The sequence below is a fragment of the Chiloscyllium plagiosum genome, unplaced genomic scaffold, assembly GCF_037043375.1.
Source record: "Chiloscyllium plagiosum isolate Xiang-an unplaced genomic scaffold, Cpla_swu_hap1 HiC_scaffold_18, whole genome shotgun sequence".
NCBI lineage: Eukaryota > Metazoa > Chordata > Chondrichthyes > Orectolobiformes > Hemiscylliidae > Chiloscyllium > Chiloscyllium plagiosum.
Window position 1 is genome coordinate 81,163,758 of NW_028270156.1, and position 25,750 is coordinate 81,189,507.

Sequence of the window (25,750 nt, forward strand, 5' to 3'; positions counted from 1 at the left end):
GCAAGAGGTACATCACCTGCACGAACACCTCCACTGTGACTTGTGTCGAAGACCCCAAACAATCCTTCCAGATTCATCAGAGTTTGACCTGCACTTCGTCCAACCTGATCTTCTATATCAGTTGCTCCTGATGTGGTCTCCTCTATATCAGGGAGACCAAACACCGACTCAGGGACCGGTTCGTGAAGCACCTGTGCTGTGCACACACCAACCAACTGGGACCTTCCTGTTGCCATCCATTTTAATTGCCCCTCCCATTCCCTGGTAACATGTCCATCCTTGGTCTCCTCCACTGTCAGAGTGAAAGCAAACGTAAACTTATACTTCACCTGGGGAGCTAACAGCCCAGTGGCTTCAACGTTGACTTCACCAGCTTCAAGATCTCTCCAATCCCAGCCTCCCTCTCAACTCCCTGACCTGAGCTGAGCTTCCTGCTCACGTATTGGCTCCACTCTTCCCACTGATTAATCACAATAACTCCTAAATGCATCCACCTACCATCATCTCACCAACTGCTCCCCCCATTTTAACTTTCAGCTCCCCATCCCCAGACTTGACAAAAGGTCAGATACGTTGACTTTCCTGCTTCTCAGAATGCTGTCTGACCTGCTGTGCTTTTCTAACCGTTTATCTATTGACTCCGGATACAAAAATTGCCTTGGCGGTAGAGGACGGAGGGTGGTGGTAGAGGGTCTTTTTTTTAATGTACTGGATCTACTGTTATCCATAATGTATATAAATGATTTGGATGAGAATTTAGGAGGTATGGGTAATAAATTAGTGGATGACACTGAGATTGGTGGTACAGTGGACAGTGAAGAATGTTATCTGGGAATGCAGTGAGATCTTGTTTAACTGGGTCAGTGCACCGTGGAATGGCAAGTGGAGCTCCATTTAGATAAATGCAAGGCATTGCATTTTGGTGGGTCAGGTGAGGCCAGGACTGATACAGTCAATCAACTTGGCCCTAGGGAGTGTCATTGAACAGAGATCTCGGGGTACAGGTTCCTAGCTCCTTGAAAGTGGAGTCACAGGTAGACAGGATGATGAAAAAGGCTTTCAACGTACTTGCTTTCATCTGTCAGAACATTGAGTATAGGAGTTGGGACATCTTGTTACAGCTGTACAAGTCATTGGTGAGACTACATTTGGAGTACTGCCTGCAATTCTGGTTGCCCTATAGAAAGGATATTATGAAACTAAAAAGCATTCAGAAAGCATTTACTTGGATGCTGCCTGGACTGGAAGATTTGAGCTAGAAGGAGAGGTTGGATAGGCTGTGATTTTTTTCGCTGAAGCTTAGGAAACTGAGGGCTGACCTTACAGAGACCTATAAAATCATGAGGAACATATTTAAGGCAGATAGCCCGCAGCTTTTTCCATGGAAGGGAGTCTGGAGGGCATAGGCTTTAGGTGAAACGGGAGAGATACAAAAGGGTCCACAGGGGCAATTGTTTTCACACAGAGGGTGGCAAGTGTCTGGAGCAGAGCTGGTGGTGGAAGGTAGTACAGTTTGCTCATTTAAGAAACATTCAGACAGGTACATAGATGGAATGGGTATGGAGGGATGTGGATTAACCGCAGGCAAATGGGGCTAGTTTAATTGTGAAAACTGGGCAGCATGAGCTGAAGAGACTGTTACCATGCTGTAAACCTCTGACTCTGTTTTGTAGGATCACTTAGTTCTGCTCATCTGGTCTGCCAATCCTGTTTAGCATGCAGGTAGTCTTGTTTGATTGCTTCACCATGTGTAGTGCTCCTACTGGCATGACCTCCTGCACTGTTCATTGAATTTGGGAGGCACTGGCTTACTGGCATTATCGTTGGGCTGTTAATCCAGAGACCAAGGTAATGTTCTCGGAACCCGGGTTCAATCCCATAAAAATCTGAGATTAAGTATTTATTGATGACCATGAAACCATTGTCAATTATTGGAAAAACCCATCTGGTTTGTTGATGTCCTATAGGGAAGGAAACCGCCATCCTCACCTGCTCTAGCTTCCGTATGACTCCAGACCTACAGCAATGTGATCGAATCTTGCCAATTAGGGATGGGCAATTAATGCTGGTCTAGCTGCTGATTTTTTAAAATTTAGATTTAAATTTTAAAATTAAAAAAAAAGCATTTATCTCCTAACCTGGTAGTGTTGGTGGAATGTGGAAAACGCCAGGCTGAGGTTGTGGATTGTGCTGCAGTGTGATTCTGCTGCTGTCAATGGCCCACGGTGCCACGGGATGCTAGTCTTGAGTTGTTCGATCTGTTTACAGGTCTTTACAGGGGTACAAGGGTTTGTACAAGGGTAGCTAAAATGTGATGCTGGGAGTTTGTTTCCATGAGGCTGTCATGGTTGTCACTCTTAGCAGTATTGTCATGGACCACCTGCAACTGGCAGATTTGTGAGGATGAGGTCAAAGAGTGGCATGGTGGCTCAGTGGTTAGCACTGATGCCTCGCAGCACCAGGGACTTGGGTTCAATTCTAGCTTTGGGCGACTGTCTGTGTGGAGTTTGCACGTTCTCCCCGTGTCTGCGTGAGTTTCCTCCGGGCTCCGATTTCCTCCCACAGTCCAAAGATGTGCAGGTCAGGTGAATTAGCCATGTTAAGATTGTCCATAGTGTTAGGTGCATTAGGCAGAGGGTCTGGGTGGGTTACTCTTCGGAGGGTCGGTATGGACTTGTTGGGCCGAAGGGCCTGTTTCCACACTGTAGGGAATCTAATCTAATCTAATCTAATCTAAATACGTTTTTCCCTTTTATTGATTCCTGTGCTACCTGCTGCGACCCTGCCTAGCAGCTATGTCCTTGAGCTAGTTAGGTCCTAAATCATGTTGTTGCCAAGCCACTGTTGGTGTTGGAAATTGAAATCCCCAACCCACAGTGCATTTAGCACTCTTGCCACCCTCCGTGCTTCCTCCTAATGTTCAATATGGAGGAGTACTGATCTGTCAGCTGAGGGAGAGTGCATGGTAATCAGTAGGAGGTTTCCGTGCCTAGATTTAACCTGATGGCATGAGACTTCATGAAGTCTGGAATCAGTGCTGAGGACTCCCAAGGCAACTACCATCCAACTGTTTAACAAGGTGCTGCCATCTCTGCTGAGTGCCCTGTGACAGTGGGACAGGACATATCCAGGGATAGTGATGGTGGTGTCTGGGATAATGTCTGTAAGGTACGATTCCATGAGTATGACTATATAAGGTTGTTGCTTGACTAGTCTGTGAGAAGCTGTCCTTATTTTGGGATTGTGGCATTGGCCTGCAGATATTAGTAAGGAAGGCTTTGCAGGTCAGCAGTGTCGGATATCATTTCTGGTGCTGAAGTCAATGCCAGGAGATCTCTCCTTTTTGATACTTCCTAGCAGCTTGATCCAGTTGAGTCCTTGCCTAGCCATTTTTGAGAGCTGTTAAGAATCAACAATATTGTTGTTTATCTTAAGTCACATGTAAGCCAACCAGATATTGATGGAAAATTTGCTTTGCTAAATCACGGGCGGCACGGTGGCACAGTGGTTAGCACTGCTGCCTCACAGCGCCTGAGACCCGGGTTCAATTCCCGCCTCAGGTGGGAATTGAACTGTGTGGAGTTTGCACGTTCTCCCCGTGTCTGCGTGCCCGTAGTGTTGGGTAAGGGGTAAATGTAGGGGTATGGGTGGGTTGCGCTTCGGTGGGTCGGTGTGGACTTGTTGGGCCGAAGGGCCTGTTTCCACACTGTAATGTAATCTAAACATCTAATCTAATCCATTCAAATTAGTGAACCAGATTTGCTTTAATGACAATCAGCAATGGTCATTGTTTTTAAAAGTTTAATTCCAGATATTGTTGAATTCAAATTCCATCGTTTGTCCTGGTAGGATTCAAATTCAGGTCCCCAGAACATTTCTTGGATCTCAATTGCTAGAGCTGCGACCATCCCACTATGCCGTCGCCTCTTCCCTGATACCAGTCTTCAGACAATTCAGTTCACTCCATGTTTAATCAAGAAATGGCTGAGAATACTGGAGACCGCAGACGCAGTGATCCCAACTATATTTTGACAATAGTAATGAAGGAACTAAACAGCACTCTAACCAAGCTGTTCCCGGTCAGCTACAACATTGAACTCAACAATGTGGAACATTGTTCAAGTATGTCCTGCATACGAACATCAGGGCAAATCATGAATAAAGTGACGAAAGGGTTCTTTAATGTTGTTATCAGATAACATGTTCAGCAAAAAGTTACTCAGCAGATTATTTGGGCTCTGTTATGGTCACTTGGCTCCCCACCTCGTTGCATCCTCGGTTGAAAGAAATGCATCTGAAAAATTATCAAGTCTGCCTCAGGTTGGCTTCAGGCAATACAAGTTTGAAACTGTGGGCTGACCATTATCAGTAATATACTATTCTCAGCCTTGGCTCTATACCACAGGAACACCAGTGGCTGCTTAATTGTGTGTTCTGTGAGATTGACATGTCCTGCCAATTCTCTATTCATGAGACAAATGAATGGAAGGGAAATCACTGAAGACTTATTAAAGAATTATTTTATGAACACTTACTTTTCATTGATTCAGAGTTTTCTAAATTACTGAATGCATGCTCTGACAAGGCCATGTTAAGTGTTGTCAATTGTCATTTTAAAAATACCATCCATCTGGTTCTCTTACATACTTATTAAGAAAGAAATCTGCCGTCCTTACCCAGTCTGGCCTACGCATAACTGTGAATCAAAACATGTTAACTTTATCTATCCTCTGGGCAAGTAGAGAATGGAAATGAATGCTTTCCTATCAGTGACGTCTACAATAGAGTCACAGAGATGTACAGCACGGAAACAGACCCTTCGGCCCAACCCGTCCATGCTGACCAGATATCCCAACCCAATCTAGTCCCACCTGCCAGCACCCGGCCCATATCCCTCCAAACCCTTCCTATTCAAATACCCATCCAGATGCCTTTTAAATGTTGCAACTGTACCAGTCTCCACCACTTCCTCTGGCAGCTCATTCCATACACATACCACCCTCTGCATGAAAAAGTTGCCCCTTAGGTCTCTTTTATATCTTTCCCCTCTCACCCTAAACCTATGCCCTCTAGTTCTGGACTCCCCGACCCCAGGGAAATTTTAAAAAACACACAGTTTAAACAGAAATAAGTTGCTAAAGCTCACTGAGACTCCCTCAACATTGTCGTGTGCCATCAGTTATGCTTTTTAATTATTGATGTTTGCTCTGATTTTGAGTTAGAATGCTTTGGTCCATAGTTTTGACTAACTCCAAGGCCATTCTTATTGACTCATGTTAATTTCTGTGCACTCTCTCTCACTACAGGATTGAAATGGTGGAGGATGCCTCACCAGATAATGCCTGTCAGTTGGACAGTCGGTACTGGAAAATAACCAATGCAAATGGTGATGTGGAGGAGGTCCAGGGTCCTGGTGTAGTGGGTATGAAGTGATTGAGATTGGTGGTGGGAGCTTGGGAACTGATGGAAGAAGGGGACCAGGACTTTGGGTGCGGACTGGGAGGACTTTGGGAGCATGATACTTCTGCAAGGACTTTTGTTGTGGTGCTGTGGACATTGTCTGGGCTGCGTTTTTCGGGGTGTCAGCAGTGCCTGGATGTGGGCTCTATCAAGGCAAAGGGGGAGTGTGTGTCCATAGGCCATACGATAGGCATTCAGCCCATTGAGTCTGTTCTGACATTGATCCATGGCTGATGTGTTGAGAAACATTATTCTCTTGCCTTCATCCTATGACTTTTGATCCACTTAGTAATTAAGAACCACTCCATCCGTCTTGAATACAGTCAATGACTTGACCTTCACAGCCTTCTGTGGTGGTGAGTTCAGCATCTGCTGGCTGAAGAAATCTTCTCCACATCTAATGGTTGGGGAGTCAGCAGTATCTGAGAATTGGGGCGTGGGCAGTGCCTGTGTGTTTGGCTGGTGTGGGCTGTTTCTGGGTGTCTGGCTGAGACGGGCGGCGTCTGGACATCTGGCCGGGGGCGGGCAGTGTCTGGTTGGAGCGGGCTGTGTCTGGGTGTCTGGCTAGGATGGGCGGCGTCTGGACGTCTGGCCAGGTGCGGGCGTGTCTGGTTGGAGCGGGCTGTGTCTGGGTGTCTAGCTGGGTGCGGGCAGTGTCTGGGTGTCTGCCTGATGTGAGTTGTGTCTGAGTGTCTGGCTGGGACGGGCGGTATCTGATTGGAGCGGGCTGTGTCTGGGTGTCTGGTTGGAGCAGGCTGTGTCTGGGTGTCTGGGTGTCTGGCTGGGGCGGGCGGTGTCTGGGCGCCTGGCTGGGGCGGGCGGTGTCTGGGGGTTTGGCCGGGTGTGGGCGGTGTCTGGGTGTCTGGCTGGTGTGGGCTGTGTCTGGGTGTCTGGCTGGGGAAGGCGGTATTTGGGTATCTGGCTGAGGCGGGCAGTGTCTGGGGGGTCTGGCTGGGGCGGGCAGTGTCTGGGGGTCTGGCTCGGGCGGGCGGTGACTGGGGGTCTGGCCGGGTGTGTGCGGTGTCTGGGTGTCTGGCTGGGGCAGGCAGTGTCTGGCTGGGACAGGCGGTGTCTGGCTGGGGCGGGCGGTGTCTGGCTGGATGCAGGCTGTGTCTGGGTATCTGGCCTGATGCAGGCTGTGTCTGGCCGGGTGCGGGCTGTGTCTGGGTGTCTGGCCGGGTGCGGGCTGTGTCTGGGTGTCTGGCTGATGCGTACTGTGACTGGGTGTCTGGCTGGTGCGGGCTGTGTCTGGGTGTCTGGCTGGTGTGGGCGGTGTCTGGGTGTTTGGCTTGGGCAGGCAGTATCTGGGTGTCTGGCTGGTGCAGGCGGTGTCTGGCTGGGGTGGGCGGTGTCTGTGTATCTGGCTCGGGCGGGCGGTGTCTGGGTGTCTGGCTCGGGCGGGCGGTGTCTGGGGGTCTGGCTGGGATGGGCGGCGTCTGGGCGTCTGGCCGGGTGCGGGCGGTGTCGTTGGAGCGGGCTGTGTCTGGGTGTCTGGCTGGTGCGGGCGGGTGCCTGACCCCACCTCTGTCTCTCGGCTTCCTGCCCACCACCCCATCTCTGTCTCTCTGCTCCTGCCCACCACCCCATCTCTGTCTCTCTGCTTCCTGCCCGCCACCCCATCTCTGTCTCTCTGCTTCCTGCCCAACCCCCCCATCTCTGTCTCTCGGCTTCCTGCCGAACCCCCCCCCCCCACCTCTGTCTCTCTGCTTCCTGCCCACCACCCCATCTCTGTCTCTATGCTCCTGCCCACTACCCCATCTCTGCCTCTCTGCTTCCTGCCCGCCACCCCATCTTTGTCTCTCTCTCTCTAGCCTTCCCCCGCGCCTCCTCAGGTTTCTATCATTCTAGGCCACGCCATTCTGTCTCTCTAACCTGCCCCTACATTTCTGTCTCTCTGCCTGAATGCCCATCCCTGTGTCCCTAGTCACCTGCCACCGCCGCCCCCCTCTCTGGTTTCCATCTCTCCAGCCAACTCATGGTATTCTCCACTCTTGGCTCCCCCATAATCCCTGCCTGCGTTCCCCCCCCATCTCACTCCTCGTATCGTTCCATTCAGTCTGAGGTTCTCTCTCATTCTCTTTTTTTTTTTCTTTTCTGTTTTGTCTCTCACTTTCTCTCTCTCTCTCTCTCTGTCCTCCAGGTGAATTCCCTGTGCTGCGCCCTGGTACGGTGCACGAGTATACCAGCTGCACCACCTTCACCACTGCCTCGGGTTATATGGAAGGTTACTACACCTTCCACTATCTTTCCCAACACAGAAGCACCTTCAACGTTACCATCCCAAGGTTCTGTATGGTCTGCCCGCCGCAGCGAGTGCCGCCTGCTCACCAGGTGAGTGACCATCTCCATCACAATGTCAAAATGCAAACATCATCCAATCTGATTGAAAACAGGGGAGACGACTTTTGAGTGCATTGGCGTTTAATAGAGGAGACTATTGAGTGGAGGGTGAGTTTTGCAGAGTCGAATATCAAGTTGAAGGTAAGTATGACAGAGAAGACTATTGAGTGGAGGATGAGTCGTACAGAGAAGAGTTTGAGTGAGGGTGCAGATTGCTTGATAATGAATGCAGGGAGGGTGTGTTCATCTTTGCTCAGGAGCTGGCAAATGTAGGTACAGAATTCAGTACTTGAACAGATTGATGGAGGGAATTGGGAGGTATTCGTGTGCTACTGTGGGCGGGGAGGTAAGAAATTATAGGGGCCCCGACCGAAATTTTCAAATAGTCGAGATGGAAGATAGAGTTTAATTTAGATAAATGTGAGGTGCTGTGTTTTGGGAAAGGAAATCTTAGCAGGACTCTTAATGGTAAGGTCCTAGGGAGTGTTCCTTGGTGTGCAAGTTCAAAGCTCCTTGAAAGTGGAGTCGGAGGTAGATAGGATAGTGAAGAAGGTGTTTGGTATGCTTTCTTTTATTGGTCAGAGTATTGAGCACAGGTGTTGGAAGGTCATGTTGCAGCTGTACAGGATGTTGGTTAGACCACTGTTGGAATATTGCAATTCCAGTCTCCTTCCTATCGGAAAGATGTTGTGAAACCTGAAAGGGTTCAGAAAAGATTTACAAGCATGTTGCCAGGGTTGGAGGATTTGAGCTATAGGGAGAAGTTGAATAGGCTGGGGCTGTTTTCCCTGGAGTGTTCGAGGCTGAGGGGGTGACCGTATAGAGGTTTATAAAATCATGAGGGGATGAGTAGGATAAATAGACAAAGTCTTTTTCCTGGCGTGGGGTAGTCCAGAACTAGAGGGCAGAGGTTTAGGGTGAGGGGGGAAAGATATAAAAAAGACCTAAGGGCAATTTTTTCATGCAGAGTAAACTTTTTCACGTGTATGGAATGACTAGAGGACTGTTAATGTGATTCTACTTTACAGGGGATGGACCAGGAATTACAGACCACTGAATCTCATGTCAGTCGTCCAGAAACTATCAAAGCAAATTCTGTAGTAGAGAATTACTCTCCATTTAGAGAAGCAATGTTTTGATCAAGGATAGTCATCGTAACTTTGTCAGAGGAGGATCATGGGAAAATGTGAGGTCATGCACTTTGGTAGGAAGAATAGTGGCATAGACTATTTTCTAAATGGGGAGAAAATTCAGAAACCTGAAGGGCAAAGGGACTTGGGAGTCCAAGTCCAGGATTCTCTCAAGGTAAACTTGCAGTAGTTAAGAAGACAAACACAATGTTGTCATTCATCTTGAGAGGACTAGAATATAAGAGTAGGGATGTGACCATATCTAAAAGTTGAAGTTCGAAATTGGAGAAAGGCCAATTTTGATGGTAATAGGCAAGAACTTTCGAAAGCTGATTGGGGGCAGATGTTCGCAGGTAAAGGTACAGCTGGAAAATAGGAAGCCTTCAGAAATGAGATAACAAGAATCCAGAAAAAGTATGTTCCTCTCAGGGTGAGAAGAAAGGCTGGCAGCTATAAGGAATGCTGGATGACTAAAGAAATTGAGAGTTTGGTTAAGAAAAAGAAGGAAGCATATGTAATGTATAGACAGGATAGATCGAGTGAATCCTTAGAAGAGGAGAAAGGTAGTAGGAGTATACTTCAGAGGGAAATCAGGAGGGCAAAGAGGAAACATGAGATAGCTTTGGCAAATAGAATTAAGGAGAATCCAAAGGGCTTTTACAAATACGTTAAGGACAAAAGGGTAACTAGGGAGAAAATAGGGCACCTCAAAGATCAGCAAGGTGGCCTTTGTGTGGAGCCACAGAAAATGGTGGAGGTACTAAATGAGTATTTTGCATCAGTAATTACTGTGGAAAATGATACGGAAGATATAATATTTAGGGAAATAGATGGTGACACCTTGCAAAATGTCCAAATTACAGAGGAGGAAGTGCTGGATGTCTTGAAACGCATAAAGGTGGATAAGTCCCCAGGACCTGATCAGCTGTACTCTAGAACTCTGTGAGAAGCTAGAGAAGTGATTGCTGGGCCTCTTGCTGAGATATTTGTATCATAATAGTCACAGGTGAGGTGCCCGAAGACTGGAGGTTGGCTAATGTGGTCCCACTGTTTAAGAAGGATGGTAAGGATAAGCCAGATAACTATAGACCAGTGAGCCTGACATCAGTGGTGGGCAAGTTGTTGGAGGGAATTGTGAGGGACAGCATGTTACATGTATTTGGAAAGGCAAGGACTAATTAGAGATAGTCAACATGGCTTTGAGCGTGGGAAATCATGTCTCACAAATTTGATTGAGTTTTTGGAGGAAGTAACAAAGAAGATTGATGAGGGCAGAGCGGTAAATGTGATCTATATGGATTTCAGTAAGGCGTTGGACAAGGTTCCCCATGGGAGATTGATTAGCAAGGTTAGATCTCACAGAATACAGGGAGAACTAGCCATTTGGATACAGAACTGACTCAAAGGTAGAAGACAGAGGGTGGTGGTGGAGGGTTGTTTTTCAGACTGGAGACCTGTGACCAGTGGAGTGCCACAAGGATCGGTGCTGGTTCCTCTACTGTTTCTCATTTACATAAATGATTTGGATGTGAGCATAAGAGGTACAGTTAGTAAGTTTGCAGATGACACCAAAATTGGAGGTGTAGTGGATAGCGAAGAGGGTTACCTCAGATTACAACAGGATCTGGACCAGATAGGCCAATGGGCTGAGAAGTGGCAGATGGAGTTTAATTCAGATAAATGCGAGGTGCTGCATTTTGGGAAAGCAAATCTTAGCAGGATGTATACCTTAATGGTAAGGTCCTAGGGAGTGTTGCTGAACAAAGTGACCTTGGAGTGCAAGTTCATAGCTCCTTGAAAGTGGAGTCACAGGTAGATAGTATAGTGAAGAAGGCGTTTGGGGATATGCCTTCCTTTATTGGTCAGAGTATTGAGTACAGGAGTTGGGAGGTCATGTTGCGGCTGTACAGGGCATTGGTTAGGCCACTGTTGGAATATTGCATACAATTCTGGTCTCCTTCCTATTGGAAAGATGTTGTGAAACTTGAAAGGGTTCAGAAAAGATTTACAAGGATGTTGCCAGGGTTGGAGGATCTGAGCTACAGGGAGAGGCTGAACAGGCTGGGGCTGTTTTCCCTGGAGCGTTGGAGTCTGAGGGGTGACCTTATAAATGTTCACAAAATTATGAGGGGCATGGATAGGATAAATAGACAAAATTTATTTGGTTTGGAGGGATATGAGCTGGGTGCTGGCAGGTGGGACTAGATTGGGTTGGGATATTTGATCGGTTGGACTGAAGGGTCTGTTTCCATGCTGTACATCTCTATGACTCTTTGACTGTACTTCTGAAGCTTTCTAATGCTTTGGTCAGACCACATTGAGAGTATTGTGAGCAATTTTGGGCCCTATCCCTCAGGAAAGATGTGTTGGCCCTGGACTGGGTCCAGAGGAGGTTCACGAGAATGATCCCAGGAATGAAAGGTTAAACATATGAGAGGAACGTTTGAGCACTGTGGGACTATACTCGATGGAGTGTAGAAGGATGAGGGAGGGGGATTCAATTGAAACTTTCAGAATACTAAAGGGTCAGAATAGAATGGATGCTGGGGAATTTGTTTCCTCTGACAGGAGAGACGAGAACCCGAGGGCACCGCCTTCGAGGAAAGGGAAAACCTTTTAGAATGGAGATAAGGAGAAATTTCTTAAGCCGCAGAGTGGTGAATCTGTGGAATTCATTGCCACAGTAGACTGTGGTCATTAAGTATATTTAAAACAGCGATAGATATGTTCTTGATTGTCAAGGGGATCAAAGCTTACAGGGAGGAAATGGGAAAATGGGGTTGAAAAACCTTTCAGACATGATTGATTGGTGGAACAGACTCGATGGGTCAAATAGCCTAATGTCTGCTCCTTATGGTCTTATGCCTTGGCAAAGTGGATCCAAAATTGGCTTAGTGACAGGAGACAGAGTGATGGTAGAAGGCTGTTTGTGAGACTGGGTTCCAGTGTGCAGCAGCATGCCATAAGGATCAGTGCTGGGTCCCTTATCATTTGCGACATTGATAAATGATGTCAAGGAGAATGTGAGAGGAGTGATAAGTAAATTTGCCAATGACACAGAAGATTGGCTGAGTGGAAGGTGTTAGGGTACAGGAGAATATTAATGGATTGGTCAAATGGGCAGATCTGTGGCGATAGAATTTAACTCTGATAAATGTGAGAAAATGAATTGGAAGAAGTAACAAGACAAGGGAGTACACAAAGAATGGCAAGACAGTAGGAGATTGAGAGGGATATTTGGGGTGCTCATCCACAAACCCGTGAAGGTGAAAGTCACCAAAGAAAGTAGTTCAGAAGGCGCACGAAGTGTTTGCCTTCATCATTTGAGGCAGAGGTTATGAAAGAGAGGAGATTGTGTTGGAGCTGTACCGAACTTTGGTTGGGACACTGCTGGAGTATTGTGTGCAGTTCTGCTCACCACACTATAGGAAGGATGTGATTGCACTGGAGGGGGTGCATATGAGATTCATCAGGATGTTGCCTGGGATGGTGCTGTTCAGCTATTACAAGACGTTGGATAAGATGCTTTCTTTGGAGCAGAGAAAGTTAAGGGGGGGGAACCTGACTGAGGTGTATATGACTGAGGGGTACGGACAGAATGGATAAAAATTTCCCTTAGGTATAATTTTAAGGTGAAAGGAAGGAAGTTTAGAGGGGATTTTAAGAATTTATTTTTCTCCCAGAGGGGTTTGGAATGCGCTGTCTGGGAAGGTAGTTGAGGTGCAAAACCTCACAATCTTTAAAACATACTTGGATAAGCTCTTGAAATGTCATAGCATTCAATGGTATGTACCTAGTGCAGGAGAGTGGGACTAGTGTAGGTTTGATGGTATGGACTTGATGGGCTTCCTTTCATTTTCTGCACTATATGATTCTACGAAAAGAACTAATAGCAGACCACTTGGAAAACAGTGACAGGGTCAGACAGAGTCAGTGTAGATTTACAAAAAGATATCTTTGGTTTACACATCTACTGAAATGTTTTGAGGATGTAGCTACTGGAGTGGACCAGGGAACCCATTGGATGTGGTTCCCTCGGACTTTCAGAAGGCTTTCAGTAAGATCCTACCTAAAAGATTAATCTGGAAAGATAACCACCAACGCATTCACAATTTCTAAATCAACTTTATGATACACGTTGGGATGTAAGCGATCAGGTCCTTGGAACTTGTCAGCCTTTAATCCCATCAGTTTCCTCAACACCATTTCCCAGTTCAGAATGATTTAGATTGGTTCTTTCCACTATAACGTTTTTGGGATGTTATGTGGGTCCTCCTTTGTGAAGGCAGAGCAAAGCTATGGATGAATTGGTATGCAATCTTTTTGATCCCCATTCTAACTTAGCCTTATTCTGACAGTGAGGCTCATATTCACTACCTTTTTGTCTTCACGTTGCCGTAGAGCTTGTGTGTTCCCCACAAGCTTCCTTTTGTAGTCTAGTTTTCCACTCTTAATCAATGCCTTTGTGCTCCTTGACCAAAATGTCAACTGCTCCTAGTCCTCAGGTTCGTCCCCCTCAGTGCTGGACCCCATCTTGCTTGCTCCCTTCATGTGTAGCCTCCCCCGACTCTGCGCCCTCATCCCAATGCTCAATCCTGCCTCTGTGCTCCCCCACCCCACATGTACTTTCTTCCAGTGTGCTTTGTGAATATTCAGTGGCAATTTTGCAGAAGGAGCACCTTATTTTAGCAGCTGGTGGAGAGGCAGTAGGCACAATTACTCACAATGCCTATTGTTGCTTTGATAAGGAAAGTGAATGTCCTCTTGCAAAGTTTCTGGAAACCACGAAAATAGGTGGAAAGCAAACAGTGAGGGTGTCACAAAGAGTCTACAAGGGATATAGACAAGTGTGCAAAAACTTTGTGGAAAAATGTGAAGTTATCTACTTTGGCAAGAGCAATAGCGGAGCTTGAATATTATTTAAATGGTGAAAGACTGCAGAAAGCTACAGAACAGGGGATTTGGAAGTCATAGAACTTCGAACATAGAATAATACAGTGATGAACAGGTCCTTCGGCCCTCAATGTTGCGCTGACCTGTGAGCTTTTCTCAGCTCGTCCCCCTACACTCTCCAATCATCATCCATGTGCTTATCCAAGAAGTCCGTCATGAATGACAAGAAGTTAGCAACCAAGCTCAGGGTGGAAAAGGTAAGGCAAATAGAAATTGCTCAGGAATGGAACACGTCTAGTAATATCTATGGAGAGAAAGCAGAATTAATATTTTGAGTCCAGTGACCCTTCCTTACAAGGCTGTTCTTGGATGGCTGAATCAGAAGCCACACGACACCACGTTATAGTCGTAACAGGTTTATTTGAAATCACAAGCCTTTGAAGTGCTGCTGCTTCAGTGAAAGCAGAGCAAACTTGGCCTACCTCTACCCTGAGGTCTGATGGTACAGGATCCTGACACTCCACCCTCTCGGTGCTGGACTTCATTTTGCTCCCTCCCCCTTCTGCCGCGCCCACCCCAACCCAACCTTCCGTCCTGACCCCCTGTAGTGCTTCCCTACCTCACACAGTTTCCCTGCAGTGCGGAAACAGGCCAGTCAGCCCAACAAGTCCCCCTGACTCTCCAAAGAGCATCCCACCCAGAGCCATCATCCCTAACCTTTCCCTGTAACCCTACATTTTCCATGGCTTTTGTGGACGGCACTGTGGTGAGCACTCACAGCACCAGGGACCCAGGTTCAATTCCCGCCACAGGCGACTGTCTGTGTGGAGTTTGCATATTCTCCCCGTGTTTGTGTGGATTTCCTCTGGGCCCTCTGGTTTCCTCCCACACTCCAAAGATGTGCAGGTTAGGTGAATTAGCCATGCTAAATTGCCCGTAGTGTTAGGTGCATTAGTCAGGACTTGTTGGGCTAAATGGCCTGTTTCCATACTGTAGGGAATCTAATCTAACACATACAACCTGTCCACTGTGGACACTGTCCACTGTGAACAATTTAGCATGGCCAGTACACCTAACCTGCACATATTTGGATGATGGTAGGAAACCAGAGCACCTGGTGGAAATCCATGCACACTGGGAGAGGGTGCAAACGCCACCAAACAGTTGCCCAAGGGTGGAATTAAACCCAAGTCCCTGACGCTGTGAGGCAGCAGTGCCTACCACTGTGCCCAAAAACTTTTGTCCAGATGATTTGTGACTATTCAGTGGTGATTTTGCAGAAGGAACAAATAATTCCAGCAATGGGTGGAGAGGAGCAACTATTCAATCCATCCTGTATTGTCACTTTTGAAGTTGGCAATGTATCTAGTGCCACCCTCTCCCACTGTAACCCAGCAAACTCTTCCTTTTCCAATAGTTTTGATCCTGACCATCGTGCTGCAGGCTCAACACAGAAGTGCTGGCGGGACTGAAGCGTTAATCCACTTGTTAATTTGAATCTCTCTTTGTTTGTTTTGCAATCTACAGATTGGGTACAGTCACGATCCCTCAAATGACAGCACAAGTCCGTCCAATAGCAGTGACCTCAACCCCAATCTCTTTGGCAATTTCCCTCCAGCTATGGGCCGTTGTCCCCGTCACACCTGAAGTGGATTAGCAATCGAACGATTCTCAGCGAGCTGTTTTCCTGTAAGCTGTTGATGTTGCAATCTAATTTTTTTTAGTTGTTTTTGCCCTGCAACTTTGCGACAAGTTGTGTGATTCTGACTGCACCTGTTTACAACACAGGACTCAGGTTGACTGTGCAAACTCTCAGAGCAGCTACTCAGGACTTCTCGCTCCTTTAACTTATCAGATTTTGTTGTAGAACAGCTTTGAAGAGAATAAATGCACAGTGTTTAATTTCTCAAGGTTGAGATTTGTTTCCTTGTGGATGTAATATTTGATTGGAACCAGTTCAGCAATCAGCACAACTGGATATCAGATGTGGAGGATGCAAACATTTTCATCTTTTCTTCATCTGGAACCTGGGACGGTGCCTCCAAGCGACTGTGCTCCATCAATGGGGTCCAGGTGAGCTATACGTTAGGGACTGAAGAAGGGTTTATGCCCAAAATGTCGACTGTCCTGCTCCTCGGATGCTGCCTGACCTGCTATGCTTTTTCCAGAGCCACACTTATGACTTTGACTCTTCAGCATCTGCAGTCCTCACTCTGTCCTCTTGATTAGGAACTGCACACTGTGGAACAAGGACTGAGCAGAGGGGAGACACACTCCCAAGAGGGCCTCTATTGATGACGATTTGATATGATATGCACATTGCCAGCATGTCATTGTGTGACACACTGATAGATTGAATGAAGATTGCCGTTTGGAGGATTCAGCAAGTGCAATTTTATCATCAGAGGGACAGCAAGCATTGCCAAATTAAATTCACACGGATGTTAGATTGCAATCCATTTTGAGCAAGCTCTTTCCAATCTGGGCCACATGTCGTACAAAAAGCAGTTCACGGGCGGCACGGTGGCACAGTGGTTAGCACTGCTGCCTCACAGCGCCAGAGACCCGAGTTCAATTCCCTCAGGCGACTGACTGTGTGGAGTTTGCACGTTCTCCCCGTGTCTGCGTGGGTTTCCTCCGGGTGCTCCGGTTTCCTCCCACAGTCCAAAGATGTGCAGGTCAGGTGAATTGGCCATGCTAAATTGCCCGTAGTGTTAGGTAAGGGGTAAATGTAGGGGTATGGGTGGGTTACGCTTCGGCGGGTTGGTGTGGACCTGTTGGGTCGAAGGGCCTGTTTCCACACTGTAATGTAATGTAATGTAATGTAATGCATTGAGAGATGTACACTCACTTCAGTGATTCGTGGGAACTGTAAAGTTAACTCGAGGGATGTGTAATGCTAAGACACATGAACAACGCTTATTGCAAGCTAACTCTGTGGCCCGTCAATCCCTCGAGAATCTCCCGAGCTTGTTTCCAGCTCTGGAGGTTGTGCCTTCAGCTGTCTGGGGCCGAAACTCTTTAGGCGTCTCACCCCCTCCTCTCCCTTTGCCTCAGGACACTGCTTAAAACCATTTTATTCTCAGGCTAAGCTTTTCCATGGGTTGGTTTGTGCTCTGAATCCAGGCAGGTTTCCCAGCAGTGGCGTTGGAAATGGACTGGAAGCCTACAAGATGAAAGTGGGCAACCAGTTGAGATCATTCACCGGCCACTTTGCTGATTCCCAACTTGCTTCCACAGCGCCCACCTCTCGCGATGGGCTAGCTCTGTGGTTTGCCCTCTGATTTGCCGGGCAGCCAGCCTGAGAGTGCCCGCCTGGCAGAGGCAAAGCTGATCCCAATAAGCCGGACAGGCTCAGCGTGCTAAATTGTCCTGAGTAACCATGGAGGTGCACAGAAGGTGAGTTAGCCATGGTAACTGCAGGGAACGATAGAAGGGTAGGTCTGGGTGGGATGCTCTTTGGGAGATTGGTGTGGTCATGATGGGCTGAATGGCCAGCTTCCACATTGTAGGAATTCTATGAACAAATAATGATGGGGAAAAGCCATGGGATCCGGTTTGCTCAAACAAGGGACAGACAAGGGCCTCGCTCCCTGAAGCTGAGGCTGTTAAACTGAGATCACTATCTGTAAAGCTTGCAGATATTCCCAGCACTCCAGCCGAAATATTAGCACTTTCCTCTTTACTGTGGGAGCCTTTTTGAGGTCTGAACCTCACGTGTCAGAATTGGGAGGTCATGTTGTGGCTGTAAAGGGTGTTGGTTAGGCCACTTTTGGAATATGGAGAGCAATTCTGGTCTCCCACCTATTGGAGATGTTATGAAACTTGAAAGGGTTCAGAAAAGATTTACAATGATGTTGCCAGGGTTGGAGGATTTGAGCTATAGGGAGAGGCTGGATAGAACAAAGAGAGAACAAAGAAAATTTACAGCCCAGGTACAGGCCCTTCGGCCCTCCAAGCCTGAGCCGATCCAAATCTACTGTCTAAACCTGTCGGTCAATTCCTAAGCATTTGTATCCCTCTGCTCCCCACCTACTTATGCATCTGTCCAGATGCATCTTAAATGAATCTACTGTGCCTACCTCTACCATCTCTGCTGGCAACACGTTTCAAATGCCCACCACCCTCTGTGTGAAGTATTTGCCACGTATATCCCCCTTAAACTTTCCACCTCTCACCATGAAAGCGTGACCTCTCATTATTGAATCCTTCACCCTGGGAAAAAGCTTGTCTCTATCCACCCTGTCTATACCCTTCATGATTTTGTAAACTTCAATCAGGTCCCCCCTCAATCTCCTTTTTTCTAATGAAAATAAACCTAACCTACTCAACCTCTCTTCGTAGCTTGCACCTTCCATACCAGACAACATCCTCGTAAACCTTCACTGCACCCTCTCCAAAGCGTCCACATCCTTTTGGTAATGTGGTGACCAGAACTGTACACAGTATTCTAAATGCGACCGAATCAATGTCTTGTACAATTTTAACATGATAGGCTGGGGCTTTTTTCCCTGTAGCCTTGGACACTGAGGGGTGACCTTGTAAAGGTTATAAAATCATGAGGGACATGGATAGGATAAAAAGACAAGATTTTTTCCCTGGGATAGGGAGTCTAGAACTAGAGGGCATAGGAAAGGGGAAAGGTTTAAAAGGGACCTAAGAGGCAACTTTTTCATGTAGAGGGTGGTGCATGTATGGAATGAGCTGCCAGAGGAAGTGGTGGAGGCTGGTACAATTGCAGTATTTAAGTAGGATGAGTATATGAATAGGAAGAGTTTAGAGGAATATGGGCCAAGTGCTGGCAAATGGGACTAGATTAGGTTCAGATATCTGGTCAGCATGGACAAGTTGGACCTAAGGGTCTGTTTCTGTGCTGTACATCTGTATGATCTTATGAATCTATAACAAGCCCTGAAACTATTACACTGATTTCTAATGCAGATATTTTAACTTGGAGTTGTTTGTAGAGAACAAAGAGGAATACAGAACAGGAACAGGCCCTTCGGCCCTCTAAGTCTCTGCCGATCATCATCCCCTAACTAAACTAAACAACAAACCCTCTGCCCTCATCTACTCTGTATCCCTCTAATCCCTCCCTATTCATGTAACCATCCAGATGCCTCTTAAACGTTGCCAATGTGCCTGCTTCCACCACCTCTTCAGGCAGTGTGTTCCAGACTGCTATCACTCTCTGCATGAAAAATGCCCCTCACACAGCTCCCTTAAACTTTCCCCTCTCACCTTGAATTTATGATCCCTTGTGATTGAAACTTCAGCCCTGGGAAAAAGCCTCTGACGATCCATCCTATCCACCCTATCTCACAATTCTGTAGACCTCTATCAGGCCTTCTTTCAGCCACCGTCTTTCCAGTGAAAACTATCGTAGTCTTTTTAACCTTTCCTCCTGGTGAACCTTCTCTGCACTCTCTCCAAAGCTTCCTCCTGGTAGTGTGGCAACCAAAACTGTACGCAAAACTCTAAATGCGGCCTAACAAGGGTTTTACATAGCTGGTTTGCCAATTACTGAACTCCATGCCCTGGATTATGAAGGCAAGCATGCCCTATGCCACTTTAGTCACCTTGGCAACCGGTGTTGCCACCTTTAGGGAAGTGTGGGACTGCATGCCCAGATCTTTCTCTCTGTTAATGTTCCTAAGGGTTCTGCCAAAGGGTTATGGTTAAAAGTTTCAAAAGGGCCAGCACTAGTATGTTTATTTATTGAAACAGTATAATCAATGATGTCCTTCCTGCATCACAGTCTCCTAGGATGGCTGGCACTATCAATTCTTTATTTCTTCTAAAAAGGACGCAAAACCATTCATGTATGATGTTAAACTGAGGCTGCATCTATCATCTCATGTGGATGTAAAAGATCCTCTGAGATCCTCCGACGTAGGAATCTTAGTAGACCATTCAGCCCATCGAGTCGGCTCTGCCAATCAATGGTTGGTCTGATAATCATCCACTTGCCTGCCTTTCCTCCATAACTCCTGATTGCCCCACTGATTAAAAATCTGACCATCTTAGCCTTGAATATACTTAATGACCCAGTTTCAACAGCCATCTGTTGTAAAGAATTCCACTGTTTCACCACTCTCTAAAGAAGAAATTGCTCCTCACATCTGTCTTCAATGTCCAACTCCTTTATTCTGACATTATGCCCTCTGGTCCCAGACTAACCTCACAAGTGGAAACAAGCCCTCCACATCTACCCTGTTAATATCCCGAAGAATCTTTTATATTTCAATAAAGTCACCTCTCAGTCTTTGGGCCTGTACTCATTGAAGTTTCAATCTACTTAACCTATCTCTTTAGGAAAGTCCCTCCATACCATGGATAAACCTACTGAAACCTCTCTGGATTGCCTCCAAAGCCAGTATATCTCTCCTTCGACAGTGTGAGAGGGTCTTCCAGGTGTGATGTGATTTATACCTTGTATAGTTTTAGCAAGACTTCTCCATTTTTATATTCCATTCCCTTGAAATAAAGGACAACATTCCATTTGTCTTCCCTATTCCTTGCTGAATCTGGATGCTAATTTCTTGTGATTTATGCATGAGGACTCCCAATTCCCCCTGTGTTGCAGCTTTCTGAAGCCTTTCTCCATTGAAATCATATTTACTTGCTGTATTCCTCCTGCCACGAATGCATAGAGTCATATTTTCCCACATTATATTCCATCCGCCAGCTTTTGCCCACTTACTCTTTGTGTCATCATTGCCACTTGTCTTCCCACCTATTGTTATGTCATCTGTAAGTTTGGATGAGGAAAATAAATGCACTGCAGCCAAGTCATGAATATATGTATTGTAAATAATTGGGTGTCCAACACTGATTCATGTGGCTTTCCATTTATTACAGGTTGCCAGCCTGAAAATGTGCTCCTTATCCCAATTTTCGGTTTTCTACAATTAGCAAACCTCTTGGGTGGCAGCAGCAAAGTTCATACTGATGTCCTATTGCTATTTATCATGTTGCTGACTTGAGGCAGCTTGCTGCGCCCAAATTGGCTCCTGCAAATTCCGACATTTCAACAGCTTTGAGGCTTCAATCAGTTTTTAATTTGCCACAAGGTTCTTTCAGGAAGTTGCACAATGCTTTCCATAAATGCAAGTTTTTACTTTTATTCCCTCCTTCATCCTGATGACTTTTGTTCTTCCTTTAACAAAATAAAATTCTCCGCAGTAAACGTGCTTGCGCCCTTAACTTCTACAGATGACAAGGAATAGACTGTGAAACATTAAAAAGCAGTTTAAAGGAATCAAAAGGCGTGAAGTAAAAGATAAGGGCAAATGGAAATTATAGCATTCCCAAATAGGAAAACCCAAGCAAGCAATTGCTTTCTCTCTTGTTTAAAAGGAATATTTAATATATTAAGATGGAGCTTCTTTGGGCTTCGCTGATGACTGTGTTTGACCTCCAGCCAGATAACCAGACTGGGGTGACATTCTCCCTGAAAGCATTTTAGTGGTGTGTATCGGATGGTTGCAATTTCTCATGCATGCATGTTAAAACAAGGATGAAACTGAGACTTTGCCGAAACGGCCATATTCTCTCACCAAGTCGGTTTGGAAAGCAATCCATCAGGCAGTTTTCAGAATGAACTGCCTCAGTTCCTCTCAGCACAGGAGAACACTTTGAGCTTATGAGAACTTTGAGTCCTTTGATGCGAAGCTGTAGAAATATTGTCTTGGATTCAAATGCATGTGGCAGTACTCCGAGACTTGGTAGTACATCAGGCAGCTGCTTTTAATACAATACAGGATGTAAGATTACTCCTATTTAGCTGGTGGAGACGTTAGGGTCATTTGATACAACTGTGAAGATCCTTTTGCTTTCAAGCACCTCAATCTCTTCCCCAAACTGGATGACATCGCAGTTCAATAGATATCAATGATAGGGCTTATGGATTTTCCTCTATCTTGGGTAATAATGATTTCTCAATGTCTCCATTATTGAAGATAAGGACCCAGAGAAAATGGTCAGCACACTGTCTTTTCACATAATACACAGTTGAATCCTTGCCGGGCAGGAAGGTCTTATGAGAGTTGAAAAATTGAATCCTACACCAGACACTTGAGAATGTAATCCAGGTTGGCAGGAAGATCCCATGACACCATTTCAAAGAGCGAAAGAGTTCCTCCTGCGCTGTGATCAATATTTATCACTGCCTGTCCAGGCAGTTCCAGCTTAGTTGGTAGCGCAATTGCTTTGGATACAGAAAGTCATGCATTCAAGCCCCACGCTAGAGCTTATGTATGTTGACCAAGGCTGATGTATCCAATATAGCACTGAGGGAATACACTGGTTGCTGAGAGATTGTTGCCTTTGGTGTTGAAAGATGTAAAACAGCCTTTTAAGTGCATATAAGATATCCCATGGCACTATGTAGCAGAGGAGCTCTCTTCAGAGACCTGGCCAATATTTATCCCTCATTCCCAAAACAAATTATCTGACTATTATCACATTGCCAAGCGAGGGAGCTTGCTGCATGCAAATTGATTGCCACTTTATCTCTGCCACAACCGTATCAGCATTTTTAAAACAGTTAAGCAGCTGCAAAGGATGCTCGGAGTTCCCTGTTGATTGTGTCAGGTTTTATATAAATGTTTTAAGCAAGACAGGGATGACATTGTGTGTACACTTTGGAAATAGTTTTGTCAGCCGTCGTGCACTTTGGGAAAGGTGCTACATAAACGTAAGCCTTTCCTTTAGCTCACTCACTTCAAAGCAAGCAAAACAGCAACAAAAATCGGCTGCTCCCTGTATTTTGAGTAAGGTTTCCAAAGGCAGGATCTGGTAGCATGCAGTCATAAAATCTACCAGATTTTATTATTTTCATGCAGTCCTCTTGTCCAGAGAGGGGACACACCTTGGCACTTAATCAAATGAAAGCTTCCTTAGTAAAATAGCAACTAACTCCTACCTAAATATGTTTGTTCATTTTGCATTTGGTTAATTTGATTTATTATAATAGATTCAGGTGTTTTACATCTACTGATCTTCCGAAATACCAGTATTATAAACTTTATCATGCATCAATACTTGAATAGGTCCAACAATGGTGGACATTTCCATCTTTCCAAGTTCTTTAAAATGCAGACCTTGATCAGATAAGTTATTCATGATCCCCTCTTTGGGATTAAAATAGCTAGGTGCATGCTTTTGACTGGTGCTGATTTGAGGACGGAAGGGCCATTTTCTGGTGCTGCAGACCACTAAGACACACACTCCCATCCCGTCCCCAGTCCTCAAACCCACCCCAGGAAAGATGTGGGTATAAGTTGTCGAAGTTAAGGGATCAAAGGTTCTGGGGCAAAGCAAGAACAGTTGGATGATCAGTCCTGATCATATTGCACTGTGGGGCAGGCTTGAAGGGCTGAAAGGCCGACAAGCCTTCTTTTCTCTATGTTCCTGTGAAACCGGAAGATCGTAAGGGAACTTGGCAGATCAGATGTGGAAAGAATGCTTTGTCTTGTGGTAGCATCTTTAACGAGGGGTCATTACTTAAACACAAGAAGTCACCCATTTAGAATAGCAATTGTTGAAGAGTGTGGTGCTGGAAAACCACAGCCAGTCAGGCAACATCCGAGGCGCAGGAGAATCGACATTTCAAGCATCAGCTCTTCATCATACAGAGGCTAGCAATTGGGCAAGTTTTTTTTCCTCACTCCTGGGATCATGAATCTTTGAAATCCACTTCTTCAAAAAAACAGGTGGCCAAAAGCAGAGTCCTTGAATATTTTTAAGGCAGAGATTGAGAGATTCTTGCTAAGCAATGGATGAAAGATTATCAGGTGTTGGCAGGATTGGGGATTTGAGATTACAGTCAGATCCATTATGATCTGATTAAAGGGAGAGTTGGCTCAACGGGCTTTGTCTGCTCTTGATTCATTTGTTTGTATGTAAGTGCCTTTATAGTGTTCAACACTGCCATTAAATCTCTCCTTAATGTTCTCTGCTGTATGGCGAAGAAGCCCAGCTTAGGATCATAGATTTATAGAACCATAAGACAGTTACAATTCCAGTATCCACAGTGCATTGTTTTATTCTCTCTCCACAATAATTAATGTCCTTCAGCACCAATATCATTCTTTTAGTCAGGAAAGCACACCAATGCCTCTATTTCCTCAGAAAGCCAAACAAAAATTGCCATGTCTGCAATGACTTTGCAATGAACCAGACTCTATAAAAGATCTTAAAGTAAGGGAACCCTTAGGAAGTAGCGACCATAATATGATAGAGTTCAGTCTGGAGTTTGAAAGGGAGAAGGCAAAATCGGATGTAATGGTGTTACAGTTGAATAAAGGTAATTATGAGGGCATGAGAGAGGAACTGACTAAAATAGACTGGAAGCAGAGGCTAACCGGGAAGACAGTAGAGCAAAAATGGCAGGAGTTTTTAGGTATAATTGAGGACACTGTACAGAGGTTCATTCCCAAGAAAAGAAAGATTAACCGGGGAGGGATTAGAAAACCTTGGCTGACAAAGGAAGTCAGGAAATGTATTAAAGAAAAAGAGAGATCCTATAAAGTGGCTAAGAACAGTGGGAAATCAGAAGATTGGGAGGGATACAAAAGCAAACAGAGGATAACAAAGAGTGTAATAAGAAAGGAGAGGATCAAATATGAAGGTAGGCTAGCCAGTAATATTAGAAATAATAGTAAAAGTTTCTTTCAGTACATAAGAAACAAACGACAGGCAAAAGTAGACATTGGGCCACTTCAAACTGTTGCAGGAAGCCTAATGATGGGAGATAAGGAAATAGCAGGAGAACTTAACAAGTACTTTGCGTCAGTCTTCACAGTGGAAGACATGAGTAATATCCCAAAAATTAAAGGGTGTCACGGGGCTGAGTTGAGTATGGTTGCCATTACGAAAGAGATAGTGCTAGAAAAGTTAAAAAATCTTAAAATTGATAAATCTCCTGGCCCCGATGGGATACACCCTAGAGTTCTGAGAGAGGTGGCTGAGGAAATAGCAGAGGCATTGGTTGAGATCTTTCAAGAGTCACTGGAGTCAGGAAAGGTCCCGGATGATTGGAAGATGGCTGTTGTAACCCCCTTGTTCAAGAAAGGATCAAGGCAAAAGATGGAAAATTATAGGCCAATCAGCTTAACCTCGGTTGTTGGTAAAATTCTAGAATCCATCATTAAGGATGAGGTTTCTAAATTCTTGGAAGAGCAGAGTCTGATTAGAACAAGTCAACATGGATTTAGTAAAGGGAGGTCATGCCTGACAAACCTGTTGGAATTTTTTGAAGAGGTAACAAGTAGGTTAGACCAGGGAAACCCAGTGGATGTGGTCTATCTAGACTTTCAAAAGGCCTTTGATAAGGTGCCACACGGGAGGCTGCTGAGCAAGGTGAGGGCCCATGGTGTTCGAGGTGAGCTGCTGGGATGGATTGAGGATTGGCTGTCTAACAGAAGGCAGAGAGTTGGGATAAAAGGTTCTTTTTCAGAATGGCAGCCGGTGACTAGCGGTGTCCCGCAGGGTTCGGTGCTGGGGCCACAGCTGTTCGCATTATATATTAACGATTTGGATGAGGGAACCGGGGGCATTCTAGCGAAGTTTGCCGATGATACGAAGTTAGGTGGACAGGCAGGTAGTACTGAGGAAGTGGGGAGGCTGCAGAAGGATCTTGACAGGTTGGGAGAGTGGTCCAGGAAATGGCTGATGGAATTTAACGTGAGCAAGTGCGAGGTCTTGCACTTTGGCAAAAAGAATAAAAGCATAGACTACTTTCTAAATGGTGAGAAAATTAATAAAGCCAAAGCACAAAGGGATCTGGGAGTGCTAGTCCAGGATTCTCTAAAGGTAAACATGCAGGTTGAGTCCGTGATTAAAAAAGCGAATGCAATGTTGTCTCTTATCTCAAGAGGGTTGGAATATAAAAGCAGAGATGTACTACTAAGACTTTATAAAGC

General features: G+C 45.7%; 1 protein-coding gene across 2 annotated transcripts in view; it reads left to right on the forward strand.

Moving 5' to 3' along the window:
• The window catches only part of fbxo3 (F-box protein 3), a 59,075-nt gene extending 38,074 nt beyond the window's left edge, over positions 1-21,001 (forward strand). The window contains exons 9-12 of one of the 2 annotated variants that reach the window (XM_087996850.1): positions 5,307-5,422; positions 7,601-7,791; positions 15,351-15,512; positions 20,685-21,001. In XM_087996850.1, the coding sequence (XP_087852976.1) occupies positions 5,307-5,422; positions 7,601-7,791; positions 15,351-15,470 (427 nt within the window). In that variant the 3' untranslated portion in view covers positions 15,471-15,512; positions 20,685-21,001. Of the gene's footprint in view, positions 1-5,306; positions 5,423-7,600; positions 7,792-15,350; positions 15,740-20,684 lie in introns of those variants that run through there. The other variant, XM_087996849.1, reaches the window with a different exon arrangement.
• Positions 21,002-25,750: the final 4,749 nt, after the last annotated feature.